The following is a 16245-nucleotide window of genomic DNA, read 5'->3' on the forward strand; positions in this document are numbered from 1 at the left end:
TGCCTTTGGGGGTGGAGAGGGCGTGCGGGGGGCGGTGTGAACCCCTGAAGGTCGGTCCTGTCCCTGTTCACTGATCCCCGGAGGTCTCTTTCTTTTCGCCCTCTAGCTCAGTGAGCGGGCTCGCGAGCGGAAGGTGCCAGTTACGCGGATTGGGCGGTTGGCCAACTTTGGAGGTGAGGCCCCAGTCCCGGTGAGTCGAGCGGGGGCCACCGTGGGGTCTGCGTGAGGCGGGGAGGCCGGGGACCCAGGGCTGCCCCGGGGAGCGTGGCAGCTCCTGTGTTAGCCATGCCGGGATGTTTTCCGTGGGTGGGCGATTCAGTCTCTGCCTCAGCTCACCCCTGGGGGTCGATGCGTGGCTGATTCCACGCTGTGGGCTGCGGCTTTGCTTCTCGGGGGGCAGCGTCTGCAGCGTCCGCGCTTCACTCAGGCCTTTGGAGGCCCCTGCAGGGAGGAGGTGGGACAGTGGGGCTCTTCGGCTCCTGGACCCAGTGGTTTTTGCCCAGCCATTTGGGGACCCGTTTGCTGGATTCCCACGGGCCTGCGGGCATCAGTGGAATGATAACGAGGTGCCGTGGCCCCGAGCTGCTGTCCTCCATTTCAGTGTGCTGAGGAGTTGTGAGTTTGTTCTTTTCTTTAGGGGTTTGCATAGCCGTTGTGTCCAGTACCCCTCTGTGCTCTCTTCGTCCAAGTTGGAGGATCATTTTATAGTGAAGGTTTACAGCAGTTGTCTCTGCTTTTATGACATTGTATTGTCATATCTGACCAGGATGTTCCTGTTGAAAGTGCCGTCCTTTGCTATGGTTCTGCTTGAAGATGGAGTGACTTCTCTAAAGCCCGCTTATCCTCAGTAGGTTCTCCAGACAATAGTTAATGAAAGTAACAGCCTTGGCAACCTGATTCGCGTGCCCACCTGGGGCAGGTGCTCATTTGCGCGGCTCTGTGTAACGGTGGTCTCATTGATGGGTTCATGTTGATGCCGGTGCTGACTAGTCATGCAAGCCCGCTCTCGCGTGTCTGAGCCTTTACCTGCCTGCCTTTTGCTTTGCTGGTTTGTACGTCTCCCCTCCTACAGACCGCACATCGGGCACGCTGCTCTCCCCGGCTGCCTCTTCTCTTGTGGAGACCCCGTCTTACTCCTTGTTCAGGGGTGGATCTGTGCTCCCTGTTAGCCTGGCCCTCTGGAAGCTGGCCTGATGTGTGGGTTCTAACGTTGAAGGAAGGCTGGCTGCCTTCCTTAGGTGCAGAGCAAAACTAGGTTAATTGGATAGAATTTTCTCAACTCTGAGGTTTTCTTCCATAATTGTTATCTTAAAGTGTGGCATCTGCTGCTACTTAGCTTTTCAGGAAGCCAGCATACAGTGTCATCTGAGTTTCAGCACAAAATTATTGCTTCATTTCACTTTAATGGGGTAGCGTTTTAAGCAGTTCCTCGTAGAACACTAACTCCCTGGGGTGCCACTACCAGAATGGGCTGCTCTGGGGGCTTCCAGTGGTCCTTATTCCCCAGAAGACATGTCACTTGCCCTGCTTTGCTCAGTGGCTATTAGTTGGGACATTTATTATTCTTAAAGTATTAGATGGAGATTCTGTTCTCTCCCCCATTAGTTTGAGGGCAGGAACTGTTCTCTTCTTACTTTGTAGTTAGTCTTTCTCTGTAACCTATAATCCTCCTCCCCTCCCTGCAGACCAGGGTTCACCACAGAGCCCTGTCCCCGTAAGGCTTAGTTTGACTGATGTATTTTAGGATGGGTGTAAGCCTCTCTCGTGAGTCTTTGCTGGGGTGGGGTAGTGGAGGACCTGTTTGGGAAACGTGGTTAGGATGAAGGTCGTGATGGCCAATTAGTATCTGATGGAGGTCCTGGTGAAGCAGGCAGGAGTCAGGCCTTTTTGGGGGGTGGGTTGAGGAAAGCAGACTGAAGTGAAAGCGGTTGTATAGGAAGGTGTGTAGGACAAAAAGTCAACTTCGTTAAAACCAGGGTACAGGGCTCCCCTCAAGGCGTGGGGGACGTGGGCTGCCAGAGGGAGCTGGGGTTGGGGTGAGGAGAGACCCTGGTCTTTGTAGGGGCTTTGCACCATCAGGAGCCTCTTGAGCCCTTGCTGACAGCTGCCTGATGCCTGGAGCCGCCCTTCAGAGTCTGTGCTGGAGATCTGCTCCCAGCTGTGATTCTCAGCTGCACACGTTGTTGCCCAAGCAGTTGGCAGCTCATGTTTCAGGATTAGAGGTGGCAGGAGGGGAGCAAAGAGGAGCCGGGTCTGGAAAGAACGTGAAGTTCTGGCCCCAGAGGTGAATTCTGGGCCTTCTACCCTATCCAGAGGTTTTCAAACTGGGGTTTATGACCCTTTAGTGAGTGTGAAATCAGTTTAGTGGGTCAGGACCGGCATTTAAAAAACAAATTAAATAGAATGGAATTGAATAGAAAAGGATCAGAATTAGTATCATAGATCCTTAGAACTGCACATGTTGCAAAAATATTTCTGTTTCAGAGATCTAAATATCCTACTGATGTACGTTCTTCGTTGCCTTGTGGAATATATGGCTTACTGGTGGGCCATTATCTAGACAGTTGGAAGTAACACTGCTCTACTTTCTTCTCCTAGAAAATACTTCTGGCCTTTCTTCCCCTCATGAGGGCGAGATGGTTTTGAGGTGTAGACTAACAGACTTTAGGAAGCTGTTACACTGCAGGTGTGAAAGAAAGGGATTGCTCTAGATCTCAGGGGGTAGGATTGTCTTTGGGAAGGTCAGCAGCAGGTATTGAGCTGTATAGAGGCAGAGGGCAGGGCTTTCCATCTGGGTGGCTCATTCTGATGCTGAGACGGCGCAGGAACTCTAGGTCTGATTGGGCTGTGGGACATTGTGGCTCTGATGCTGTGGGGCATGGTGATCTTTGGATATTAGCTTTTGTTGGAGAATGAAATGAAAGATAGCATTAGATATTGGATTTGGGGTCAGAACTGGGCTTCAGGTCATCATAAGATTTGGGTTATAATTCCGGCCCTGCTTCCTGTGACCTTGGGTATTGCCTTGGTTTGCCTTTCTGTGAAATAGGGGTCTTGCCATTGACTCCAATGGGAATATACTGGTAAATGTTCCATGTGTATCTGAAAAGAATTCTGGCACTGTCAGGTGCAGTTTATCTATCTGTCTAGTCTAGTTTGTTACTCATATTAGTCAGATCTTTTAATGATTTTTTTGGTATGTGTATTCTTTTGTTCTTTTTTAAACTTCTTTTTAAAATTCTTTTTTAAATTAATTTTTATTGGAGTATGGTTGCTTTACAATGTTGTGTTAGCCTCCACTGCACAACAAAATGAATCAGCCATACAAAAACAGATATCCCCTCCGTTTTGGACTTCCCTTCCATTTAGGTTACCACAGTGCATTAGGTAGATTTCCCTGTGCTATGTATGGTATGTTCCCATCAGTTGTCTGCTTTACACATAGTAACAATAAAGTATAGGTGTCAATCCCAGTCTCCGAATTCCTCCCACCCTACCTCTTTCCCCCTTGGCATCCATACATTTGTTCTCTACATCTGTGTCTCTGTTTCTGCTTTGCAAATAAGATCATCTGTACCATTTTTCTAGATGGTATGTTTATTCTATCAGCTATCAAAAGAGACATTTAACAGTCTTATGCTGTGATCATGGATTTACCTACCTCTTAGTTCTGTCAATTTTTACTTTAATGTTTTGAAGCTGTGTTATTGGTTGCTTACAGATTTAGAATTCTTATATCCTCCTGGGGATTGATTCCTTTATTATTATGTCTTACCTCTCTTATCTCTATGAAAGTCTACATTGTCTGATATTAGTATAGCTGTTTTCCAGCTGTTCTTTTGGGAGGTGGTGGTCAATGTTTGCATCGTATATCTTTTTCCTTCCTTCTCCTTTCAACCTTTTGTATCCTTATATTTAAGGTGTGTCTTTTGTAAGCAGCATATATATATTTTCTTTTCCTGTGATTTAGGTACAGACCATTAATCTTAGTCTTATAATGTGAGTATTTAGTTCATTTACATTTAATGGAGTTGCTGATGTATTGGGGTTTATATTTGCTGTCTTAGTCTTTGTTTACTGTTTGACCCATCCATTCTGTTCCCTTTTTTTCTCTTCTGTCCTACTTTCTTTTTAAAAATTTTTACCTTTTTTTAAATTGAGGTATAGTTGATGTATAATACTATGTAAGTTTCAAGTGTACAACATAGGGATTCACAATTTTTAAAGGTTAGATTCCATTTGTAGCTATTATAAAGTATTGGCTATATTCCCTGTGCTGTACTATATATCCTAGTAGCTTATTTATTTTATACATAGTAGTTTGTACCTCTTAATTCCCTACCCCTTTCTTCCCCCTTTCCCCTTCCCTCTCCCCACTTGCCTTGCCTTCTTTTGAATTAAAGAGATTTTTTTCTTGTACATGTTTTCTCTTTATTAGTTTGTGTGTTATTATTCTACTATACTTTTAGTGGTTTCTCTTGATTACAGCATACATTCTTGACTTACTACAATGTAATAGAAATGATTATTTTGACTACTTCTGCAGTAATGCTAGCACTTCAGAACAGTTTAAATCCCTTTGTGTGTGTGTGTGTGTGTTAACGTGGATATGTATTTTGTTTCTACATGTTTTATATTATATACTAAATTATTAAGATATGTTAAACCTTACAAGATGTCATTTCTTTGTATAGCCCATGTGAATTTAGATTAGCCACATATTTACCCTTTTTGTGTTTCTTTCTCCCTTCATTTTTTTTTTTTTTTTTTTTTTTTTGCTGTACACGGGCCTTTCACCGTTGTGGCCTCTCCTGTTGCGGAGCACAGGCTCCGGACGCGCAGGCTCAGCGGCCATGGCTCACGGGCCCAGCCGCTCCGTGGCATGTGGGATCCTCCCAGACGGGGGCACAAACCCGTGTCCCCTGCATCGGCAGGCGGACTCTCAACCACTGCGCCACCAGGGAAGCCCTCTCCCTTCATTTTTATATTAGAATTACTTTTGGGGTAATTTTCTTCTTCTCTGCAGAACTACCTTTTCTCTTTTTTTGTAGTGCAGAGTGGTAATCATTAATTCTCTGTTTTTATTTGTGTGTAAATGTCTTTATTACACTTTTGTTTTAGAAGGTATTTTGGCTGGGTATAATACTCCATGTTCAAAATTAATTCTTTTGGACACTTCAGCAATATTATTCCATTGTCTTCTTTTTTTTGTTTTGTTTTGTTTTTTGGCCACACCACGCGGCATGTGCGATCTTAGTTCCCTGACCAGGGATTGAACCCGCGCCCCCTGCAGTGGAAGTGCAAAGTCTTAACCACTGGACCACCAGAGAAGTCCCTCAGTTGTCTTCTTAACTTCCATTGTTTCTGTTGAAAACTTAGCTATTCGTTTTATTGCTGCTCCTTTGAAAGTAATTTGTATTTTGTCCTCTGCTTTTAAAATTTTCCTTTTGCTTTTGTTTTCCAGCAGTGTGACTGTGACATGCTTGGGTATGATTTACTTTGCTTTTATCCTGCTTGGGATTATAGAGCTTCTTAAATCTGTGCTTGATGTCTTTCATCAATTTTGGAAAATTCTGGTCATTTCTTCAAATATTGTTTCTGCCCTGTTCTCTTTCTCCTCTCCTTCTGGGACTCCAGTTACACATATGTTAGATCTTTCCCTTCTGTCATGTGTGTCTCCTCTACTCTTTTCTATATTTTTCATTTGTGCTTCAGTATTATAGGTTCAGAGGAGATGTCTTACCTCCTCTGCACCTATGAAATGAGGGAGAACTGGACGATTATAGAAATGAGACCAACAGATCAAGTAGGCACTAGAGAAAACTTACCAAAAGGAGTTGAGCACCACGTGCCTGACTTCCTGGGGACACGCTGCACACTTGCTGCCGCTCTAAGTAGCCAGCGCTCCTCCGGTGCTCTCTGAGGCAGCAAGACAGATGCCCTTTAGGTCCAAGAAAAGTTTGTGCCCTTGGCAGGGTGAGGGAGCGTGGTTTCTACTTTCTCCAGGAGCAAACTTTAAAAGGGACTCTTCTGTCTATTTTCTGTCACTTAGAGCCTCTGTGAAGGAGATTAGGGCAGTTATAATCTCCAGTTACAGGTGAGGAAGCTGAGCCACAGTTGCCAGTCACCCAGGCCCATATGTGCATCTGTGACAGTCCTGGGACCCGGGCTGAGGAGGCCTGTATCATACAGATACAGGCAGGCTGAGCCTGTCGCCCCTGAATTCGTCCCGTCTCCCCTGAGCCAGCAGAGGGACTGTCAGGTCTTCCCCCCCGCCCCACTCTGGCTTAGTTCTGAGAACTGAGAACACTCTACAGGGACCTTCGTCCACTGCTCCTTCCTATTCTCCTTCCTGCGATGCTGTGGGTTGCAGCCCCCTCCCAGGCCCCCTCTTCTTCCCGGTGCCCAGTGCTGGCACAGCGGGAGGATGCAGGTGATGGAAGAGAAGGTGGAATTACCAAGGGTTCGGGAGCACCTTGAAGTGAAGGAAATATCCTTGTCCGCTGCCTTTTCTGTGTGGACTTTCTTGTCTTATCAGATCAGAAGGATTGTTGGGTGTGTTGGAAAAGGGAGGCCTGAGAACAGTGCCTGGCACGTGGGTGGTGCTGTGTGAGTGAAGCGGTTTTGCCCTCAGATCTGGCCCTTGCTGCTGCAGAGGACCTCCGTCCAGCCTTGCTCTGTAAACATGCCTGGGGTGCTGGCAGGTTGGGCGCCCCTCACTAAGCCTCCTCACAGGAGGAGGTTTTTATTAGAAGGTTAGAAGGTTATTATTTACTTGTTTCCTCTGTGTCTGTGGGGTGCTGCTCAGGGGGCACTCATTTGGCTCTGAGGACCTGCAGAGGGACTTCGGGGAGGAAGGAGCTGGGCCAGTGGCCTGGGCCCCCTGATCAGTCCCACAGCCTGGGAAGCAGCCCAAAGCGCCCCCACCCCCGTGGGGAGACCCTGCTCCTTGCTGCTCGTCACTGCCACCGCGTTTCTTGCCTGCAAAATCTCCGTTTGTGAGAAATGTCAGGAACTTTCTTGGAAAGGGCTGGCGCCTTCTCACAGGCTAGGGTGGTGGCCAGGCTGCTGGTGGTGGCCATGGGCCCGCGGAGCTGGTTCTGCGGCTGGTCTCCCCTGGGACATCCATGCGGGCCGGGCTGAGCCTGCCTGTGGGTCCGGACATGGACAGGTGCTGTCCTAAGGGCTGGGGGGCCGAGGTGGAGTGGAAGGCCTCAGGTGACGCCGGAGACTGAGTGAGCACGGGCTCGGGCTGTCCTCACCAACGCGGGGAGTCCGAGGCAGAGGCGCTGATCTCCCAGGAGCTGCCTGCAGGTGCCACCCAGCTCCGGGGGGAACGAAGAGCCTGGCTGGCCTCTGCCCTCCTGTCTCTGCAAGGTTCTGAGAATGCTTTCAGGTCAGCCAGGTTGGGTATGGCGGGATGGCCAGCCTGTTCTTGGTTCACTAGAGCAGGAGCTCCTGAGGTCAGGGTCCCGCAGTGGGGAGCCCATCCCTTGTCAGCTCCTCGGGCCTGGCCCTGAGGGAGCTCGCAGGCGCACAGAAGGAGCCTGCGACCTGCTTTGCGGAATGTTCCCTCCGTGATTCAGTGTTCAGTGACGGTCCTTGGCCTTGGAGAGCTTTGGCTCTGCCCAGCAGCCCAGAATGGGCCAGAGAAGAGTTCGGCAGAGCGTGTGAGGGGGCCCAGCTGGGGGCCCTGCAGAGAAGGGCGCTCGGCGTCTGCTCTCAGTGGCCAGCCTGGGTAACCTTTGACACGTCTGCCTGTTTGGTAGGCTTGTCTTTGGACTTGATGTAGGCAGAGAAAAATCTAGAGGCGGAGAGACATTGGGGAAGGTCACTGCAGTTTGAAGGTTAGCGTTGCTGTTGCCATTCGTTTGCTGAGTTGGACAGTGTGCTGAGGTGGGGGGAGGGGAGGGGAGTTACCATTTGACCGGGGACGCAGCTCTGTGCCCAGTGTCCTCCGGGGCTGGGTTGGGGTGTCAAAGGGAAACAGGCCGTGGCAGCTCCATCCCAGCACGCCAGGGTGTCCTTGGGGGCATTTCCAGATGACCGTGGCCTCTGCTCTGGTCGCCAGAACTTGCCTTGTGCTGCCCTTGTGCTGCCCCACCAGCAACGTGGGGTGTTGAGCACTTGAAACATGGCTGGTCCAAGCTGAGACAGGCTTCGAGGACGAAACGCACATTGGATTTTGAAGACTTGGTACAAAAAAAAAATAAAAAAAGTAACATCTCTCTAACGATGTGTATATTGAGTACTCGCTGGATTGATAATGTTTTGGATACACTGGGCTAAGTAAAATATATGATCAGAATTCCTTTCACATGCTTCTTTTTGCCTTTTTTTAACATAACCCCCAGAAAATTTAAAATCATATATGTGGCTGGCATTATATTTTTTTGGCAGCACTGGTCTAGCCCTTTGAATAGGAGAAAGGACAGTAATAGCGAACACCTGAATAGTGTTGCCTACGCCCAGCCCTTCTGGGAGGGCTTCACTCTTATTCAGCTGTTTAATCCTCACACTGACCCATGAGGCAGGAGCTACCTGGCAAAGCGGAGGGTGAACGGTTGTGTCATGGTGGGTCAAATGTACTGCAAAAACATTTAAAAAAATTGGGTTATCCTCTTATGATTTTTAAAATGTATTTTTCATTAAATAACTTTTTCAGTAAATTCAATAATAATTTTCATAAAAGTAATGCATAATCATCGTAGAAAATTTGGAAAATATAGAAGCACGTGCAGGTGTCCTTGCCAGGTGTGAGACTCCCAGCCCCCCAGGGCTGTGCTCGCCGAGGCCCACTGGCCTCGGGGCATCTCTGGCATCTTCCCTGGGTCTTTGCTGTCCCTCCTGCTGTGGTCAGCGTGCTCCTCCAAATGTTCCTCACTCTCTCGCCTAGTGTGCTCCCGCCCCCCAAGCCAGCTGGGACTGTATCTCAGTAGAGGAAATAGGCCCTGAGCCAGGCCTGGGCTTTCTGTGTGCATTTAGTGGCACCTGCTGGCCTCCCCAGGCCTCCCCTAGACAGTAGGGATCATCCAGTTCCAACCTCTGGACCAATGAGATGTTAGTAAACCTTGATTTCAAAGATTGCTGACGGGAGAAGGAGGGCCTGGTACCCCACTGTCCTTAGACCACCGTCAGTGCCTGTGGGGCCTTCCCCGCAAGTGAGGGCTGTAGCCTGAGCTCCTGGGAGTCCCCATGGCTTTTGCAAAATGTTCCGGTTCCCACCAATGACTGCTTTATATTGCAGTGGTAATGCCTCTCCTTGCGACTTAAGTGAACTGGGTTAGAGAATTCTAGAGTATTGGAGGCTCTTCACACAGACTGTGAAGTGGGCGGCTGCATCCCAAGGGGGTGCCCAGTGTTGTCAGGATGTCCTTGGCCTGCAGCCATTCCTGGCCCACATTCCATTTGTGCTGCGTCTTGCCCAATGCGTTTCTCCGTCGTACGTTGTTTTGGAGGTGGGTGTGTTTGTCGCGTGAGCCTGTAGCAAAGCTGATGGAAGTGGCGGTGGAGGAGGCTTTTCCAGCGAAAGCACCAACCTTGAGGCAGGTCTTCTCTGAAAACAACAGCTGTGTATCTCCTACCTCCTTATCCCCTCCCTTTTCAAGATGCCTGGAGTGTCAGCGAAGGTCCCCAGGGGAGCGAGGCAGGTGTCTGTGTGGGGCTGCTCCGGGCCTCGTGGGTGGCGGGCAGTGGGCAGCCCCTGAGCGAATGCCCAGAGCCCTCAACCTCCTCCTTGCAGGTCTGGCCGTGGGTCTGGGCTTCGGGGCCCTGGCCGAGGTCGCCAAGAAGAGCCTCCGCCCTGAGGACCCCTCAGGTGAGCTGGGCCCTTGATGGGGAGGGCAGGGTGGGCCCTGAGAGTTGGGCCTGTCAGCTCCCAGCTCCCGCCTGCGTTCCCCGAGGGTTGGCCTCCAGGGGCACCTTTCATCTTGTGTTCCGTGTTCACGGCAGCCCTGGAGTTTGAGGCCTGAAGGCTGTTCTGTTCCTGTCCTGGCCCACGTTGGCTCACCCAGCCGTCCTGGTTCCTCCGGGCCCGCACACCTTCCCTCTTCTGATAGGAGCCTCCGGTTTGGCCCTGCCTCTGCCCCCGCTCTGCAGAGCCGCTGGGGTCCCAGGTCTGGCCAGGTCAGGTGCCCAGGGCTCCCCGTTTGGCTGTGGTCGAGGGGCGTGGGAGCTGCTGGAACAGACCCCATGGGCCCCCCATTCCCCCACCTCGTGACCTGGGGTGGCCATTACCTCTCCAGCTTCAGACGCTTTGTCTCTGAGGTGAAGATCGTGACTCCTCTGTCCCCTGCCTCCCAGGGTTAGCCCGGGGTCAGGTCAGAACACTCAGTTCCCCTTGTCTGGGTGGCCGGCTGTGGGTGGTACTCCATGGAGAACATTCTGCAGACCGGCTGCTCTGAAACCTGGCGTGCTTAGGATGCTCTGACGAGGGGTCAGGGGGCAGCTGGAGGCCCTCCCCCTACCCGGTCCCCTCCCCCAGGCCTGTCCAGGTGTCGGGGGGAGGCGGCTAGGCAGGTGCAGGACGCTTTCCCTTCAGCAGGGTCCTGGGGGCTGTTGAGAGCAGCCCTGCTAGAGCCATCTGCTTGGTGGATTTCTCAAAGTTTACTTGAAGTTCTGGGCTGAGTGCCCCCTGCCCCTGGCCCATTCAGGGGACATCAGTTCATTCCGGTACTTGACACCTCCTCCCCCCTTCCCTGGGGACCCTGAGTGATCCCCGCTGTCATGCTGTGCTGTGGTCCCTGAGGCCCTAGCTACAGCCTGGGGGCCCTGAAGGGGGCCCTGCCAGCCACCTGGATGGCCCCGCTTCACCTGCAGGACCCTCTCGAGGGGATGGGGGCCTCTGCGGAGAAGGTGCTAGCCTGTCCTCCAGGCCCCTGAGTATGTGTGTGTCCTTGGAAGGGACGGGAGAGCAGAGAGGATTAGGGAGGGTATTTTTAGTGTTGGTGCTGAGACTCTGGGAAGTGAGAAGCCAGCCTTCCCCAGGAACAACCTCTCCCATCGTCCCCCCCCCAAAACTGGCTGCCCTCCGTCCTGCCCCGTCCAAGCAGGAAAGAAGCTATACTGGCCCCAAGGTTACAGCTGGTGTCCTTTGTCAGGGAGGCGGTGGCCCTTGTTGGGGGTCAAGAGGCCTAGGTGCCACTGGCCCAAGAGCAGGACACGGGGCTCAGGCCCAGAGGGACGTGCTCTAGCTTCCTGAGCAGGCCCGGGAACCCCTGGGCCTGGAGGGCACCGACCAGCCTGGCCCAGGCCTCCCCAGGGGCTAAGCCTCTCCTGAGGGGGGCACGCGCCCACCACACCCTTGAACACCCCCGGCTCCCCCCGGCTTGTTTTCAGAACCAGCCTTGCCCGGGCAGGGGCCCAGACTCCAGCCTGTGGACAGTGGCCAGCCGTGAGGAGCGGCTGCCTGGGAAGCTCAAGAGGGCCGGGCGCCGTCCCTGGATCTCGGGGGCGCTGCTGTGTCCCTAGGGGAGAAGATCTCCCTCCTCCTGCCGGGGCTGTGGCGTCTCTGCCCCGCCCACCTCTCCTCAGGGATACAGTCTCAGGTCCCGGCCCACAGGGCCCAGGGGCTGGGGAGGGCAGAGCGGACATAGAGGGCCGCCTGTCCCTGCTGCGGCCCGAGGCGAGGGGTGATCTGGGCACCCTTCTTGGCCTAGACACCCTGGAGTGGCCCTGCCCAGGGGCTACAGCTTTCTTGACCCCCGGCAGCTGGGCTGCTTCCTGTGGAGCTGAGATCTCTCCCCTTCCCGGGACCCTGTCCTGCTGTCCGGGACCTTGGGGTGAGCCTAGCCCCGCGCAGGCCTAACAGCTGCCTCAGGTGTGGGCCTTCAGTCTCGCATCCCCCTGCAGCCCACCCACCCTGGTGTATCAGAGGCCGTGCTGGGCACGGCCCCGGACGGAGGGCAGTGGCATGACGGCCGCCTCCCGTGTTCGCGCCTTGGGGACCCAGCTCAGACCCACTCCGAGCGCTGGGCCAGGCCCGTGGTGATGCTGGCTGAGGAAGGTGCCAGGCTCTGTGGGCGGCAGCCCTCGGGGGTTCCTGATCTAACTGGGCTCACAGGACAGAGGGCAGGAAAAGCACCGACTGCCACTGGGTCACCCCCTCCTCATCACCTTGAGTCACCAGCCTGCACCCTCCCACCCCCGACTGTGCTGAATGGAGGTTGTCTGCACACCTGAGGTCCCTATGCGTTCTCCCCAGGCCAGCTGGCACCAGCCGGGTGAGGCTGTCCTTGACCCTGAGCTCCCCTCCCTTGAGGACTGCGCTCTCACTGCAGCCAGTGGCCCCAGGTGACTGTGCAGAGAGTCCAGCGGTGCTGGTGACCTTTGTCCCGCACACTGAGGGGCGAGGGACAGTGACTTGGCAGGGACTGATATGGAGGGAGAGGCCCCGTGGGCGAGCCTGTGTGTGTGTGTGTTGGGATGGGGTTGGAGGTGGGCCCGGGGAGACCTGGGTGGCCCCTGAGGGCCTTCCTCGGCATCTGGGAGGTGGGTGTGAAATGTGGGGTTAAAGTTGCGTTGCCGGTTTTGTGGGCCCCGAGGAGGAAAGACGTTGACTGAGCCCTTTGTGTCAAGCTCTGTGCTGGGACTTCACTGCATCTCACTCAAAACGTGTTAAACCCTGATGTCTTGTTATTGTCCCTGGACCCACAACCAGGGGCGGGTGGAGGGGCCTCTGGGGGATCCCAGGCCCAGCAGCCCCGCCTGAGGGAGGCCATGGTGACTTCGCTCCTCTGCAGGGAAGAAGGCCGTGCTGGATTCCAGCCCCTTCCTGTCAGAGGCCAACGCGGAGCGCATCGTGCGGACGCTGTGCAAGGTGCGCGGGGCGGCGCTCAAGCTGGGCCAGATGCTGAGCATCCAGGGTGAGTGCGGCTGCGCGGGCTGCGGGCGGCGAGGCGGCGTAGGGAGGGGAGCTGGGGGCGGCGAGGCGGCGTAGGGAGGGGAGCTGGGGGCGGCGAGGCGGCGTAGGGAGGGGAGCTGGGGGCGGCGAGGCGGCGTAGGGAGGGGAGCTGGGGGCGGCGAGGCGGCGTAGGGAGGGGAGCTGGGGGCGGCGAGGCGGCGTAGGGAGGGGAGCTGGGGGCGGCGAGGCGGCGTAGGGAGGGGAGCTGGGGGCGGTGAGGCGGCGTAGGGAGGGGAGCTGGGGGCGGCGAGGCGGCGTAGGGAGGGGAGCTGGGGGCGGTGAGGCGGCGTAGGGAGGGGAGCTGGGGGCGGGCAGTGGGGGGCGCCGCACCTGGCCCTGAGGGGAAGGGATGGGAGGTTTCCTGCCCACGGGCTTCTCTTGTTTGAAGCTTGGCTGTTAACCCACCTGGGATGTTTAAAAACAGTGTCTGAAATAGGAGCCCACGGTTGTTTTTCTGGCTTCTTTCTGAGTGTTTTGACATGTCCAGAGGTCCTGGCGTCTCAAAAGTTGGGAGAGTCCGGCTGATGCCCCCTGGTGCCCCCCGCGGTGGTCCGAGGGTGCTGTTTGGGGAGCTCACGGGCCTGTGGTGGCGTGACACCGAGGCATGGGCTGTGTGGCCCCGAGGAAGGAAGGCCGGGGGAGACGGCGGTGGCTGAGCTGGAGGCTGGCTCATTGCAGCCCCCAGAGCAGAGCTGGGGTTCGGGGGGCCCTCCGGGCTTCTGATGGTGCCTCCCAGGGAGGAGCACCCGAGGGGCTGCTGTCCTGGGTGGGAGCACAGCCAGTCCCCCGACAAGCAGTCAGATGGACTCACTGAAGTGGCCAAGTGCAGGACAGGAATAACCACCCAGGCAGGTGGGCGCGGGCACTGCCTGTACCGGTGCGGACTCTGGAGTGGCACGCGCCCCTCGGAAGCCCTTCCGTGCGTGAGCCCCACCTCTAGGACGGAGAGCCTCAGAGAGGCGGTCAGGGCTCTGCAGGAGCGGCTTCATCGAAGGATTCTTTCTGGCCTCAAATAAACAAACTGAAGTCAGCCGCTGTCCGGCTAGTGAGCTGCGTGTTGAAGCTTCTGTGTGTGTTACAGAATATTTCAGAAAGCTATTCAACGACGTGGCAAGTGCTCGTGAGAAACGGCTGCAGGAGGGGAGTCGACCAGAGCGTCTCCAGGCAGCGTGACTGCAGTCAGGGAAAAACGCATAGGAAAGGGTCAAAACGAAAAAAGAGATCAGTAGTTCTCTGTAGGTAGATTATGGGTATTTGAAACATTTAATACGCTTTGTTCCCTAAATGTCTTTCTTTTATAATCATAAAAAGCTACGCCTGCTCTTTCTAAGGAATCTACCTCCTCAGGTCCCTGGGTGAGGGTGAGTTCAGAGGCCCCGGCACACGCTGCCCCGCACGCCATCGGCAGGGCCCCAGCTGCACAGACGTACCCAGTGCCCGGCTGGGGAGGGGTGCTGTGGGCCGGGCTGCGGGGGTCTCGGATTTGGTTGTTGGCCGAGGCGGGCCAGGAGCGTGCACGGGTCAGCGTCCCTGCATCCCCTCTGGAGCCTTGGTCCGCAGTATCAAGGGTCTGTGTGCCAATGGGGAAATGCTCCGCGGGAGCAGGGAGAACCCGAGGCTGGGCCTGCTGTGTGGCGTTGGGCCTGTGCCTCGTCTTCTCTGAACCTTGGGTTCAGCGTGTGAAGGGCAGAGCGGTACCTCGGCCTCCCCCCCGGGAGACCTTGCTGGGCAGGGCTGATCGAGGTGGCCTGTGCACCCTCCTTCCGAGGGGTCAGCCTTCCGCTCTGAATGCTCTGCTGCCTTCCAGATGACGCCTTCATCAACCCCCATCTGGCCAAGATCTTCGAGCGGGTCAGGCAGAGCGCAGACTTCATGCCGCTGAAGCAGATGACGGTGAGGCCGGTGCGGCCCAGCGTCCAGGCGCTGGCAGCCCTGCGGGAGGGGTTGGGGAGGGCCCCTCAGGGTGTCCCTGGTGGTGCTCATGGCCCCTCCCTGGCCTCTCCCTCCAGAAAACTCTCAACAACGACCTGGGCCCCAGCTGGCGGGACAAGCTGGAGTACTTTGAGGAGCGGCCCTTTGCAGCCGCCTCTATCGGGCAGGTGCACCTGGCCCGCATGAAGGGCGGCCGCGAGGTGGCCATGAAGATCCAGGTGGGCACCCGGGGTGTGGGCTCAGTGCCCTCAGGGGCTGCACAGGGCCGAGCCGGGCCCTGCAGTGAGGGGCCTCTGCACCCCACGTCCCCTGTGTGTCCCCGTGCCCAGGGCAGGGCCTGGGTCTCTTCACTTCTGTCCCGGCACCTGGTCAGCGGTGGGTGCCGAGAAGTATTTGCTAAGTGAGTGACTGTAGGAGGGAGGACAGCCTCCCAGCACGCTTGGTTTGGGGGGAGCAGGGACTGGGGACAAGTGACTGTCTGGGGCCTGAGCCGCAGGGATGGGGATGGGGGAGGGAGTGGTCGGCGGTGGAGAGCAGGGTCGCGGTGGGCCCGGGGGTCACAGCAGCCCTGGTGGGTCTTGGCTCTGCCTTGCGGAGGTGCGGGGTCCTGGAGGGACACAGCTGGGCAGCTGGTGGGTGGCAGGGAGGCGGGGGCGCCGCGGGGCCCTGCTGTGTCTGTCTGCCTGACTCCCCTCTGTCCCCTGCAGTACCCCGGCGTGGCCCAGAGCATCAGCAGTGACGTCAACAACCTCATGGCCGTGCTGAACATGAGCAACATGCTTCCAGAAGGTCTGAGGCTGCCGCTGGGCAAGGGCAGGCCTGTGGGGGGGCCTCCCGGGGAGCCCCCCGTCCCCCTGACGCCCCCCTCCCTGGCCCAGGCCTGTTCCCTGAGCACCTGATCGACGTGCTGAGGCGGGAGCTGACCCTCGAGTGTGACTACCAGCGAGAGGCCGCCTGTGCCCGCAGGTTCAGGTGCGGCTCCAGCCTCGGGCCCTTGCCCGTTGCTCCCGCTGGGAAGACAGAAGGGGCGGCTTCGGGCAGCCCATTGTGGGCTGAAGGCCCCCCCCCCCAGCCCACCTCCCCCGGCTCTGAGGGGCGATGGCTGGGGTTGGGGCCTGAGGCCGGGGCCGTGTCCCGCCCAGCTCGGGGCAGGGCCCTCCTCTGCCTGGGGGGCTCAGCCCCTTGCTGTCCTGTGTGTCGCCCCAGCGTGTTGCTTGGGTGGGATCAAGGAGGCCCGGGTGTGACCTCCCACCCGCCTCTGCTAGGGAGCTGCTGAAGGACCACCCCTTCTTCTACGTGCCCGAGATTGTGGACGAGCTCTGCAGCCCCCATGTGCTGACCACGGAGCTGGTGTCCGGCTTCCCCCTGGACCAGGCCGAGGGGCTGAGCCAGGAGATCAGGAATGAGGTGGG

At 55.9% G+C, this 16245-nt stretch overlaps 1 protein-coding gene across 5 annotated transcripts in view; it reads left to right on the forward strand.

Moving 5' to 3' along the window:
* COQ8A (coenzyme Q8A) overlaps positions 1–16245 on the forward strand; it is a 50063-nt gene that overhangs the window by 30936 nt on the left and 2882 nt on the right. For all 5 annotated transcript variants that reach the window (XM_073801213.1, XM_073801218.1, XM_033851572.2 and 2 more), the window contains 8 exons: positions 107–173; positions 9743–9817; positions 12741–12863; positions 14709–14794; positions 14911–15051; positions 15541–15622; positions 15712–15805; positions 16099–16240. In XM_073801213.1, coding sequence (XP_073657314.1) covers positions 107–173; positions 9743–9817; positions 12741–12863; positions 14709–14794; positions 14911–15051; positions 15541–15622; positions 15712–15805; positions 16099–16240 — 810 coding nt within the window. The remainder of the gene's footprint in view (positions 1–106; positions 174–9742; positions 9818–12740; positions 12864–14708; positions 14795–14910; positions 15052–15540; positions 15623–15711; positions 15806–16098; positions 16241–16245) is intronic.

The sequence above is a fragment of the Tursiops truncatus genome, chromosome 1 (assembly GCF_011762595.2).
Source record: "Tursiops truncatus isolate mTurTru1 chromosome 1, mTurTru1.mat.Y, whole genome shotgun sequence".
Taxonomy (NCBI): Eukaryota; Metazoa; Chordata; class Mammalia; order Artiodactyla; family Delphinidae; genus Tursiops; species Tursiops truncatus.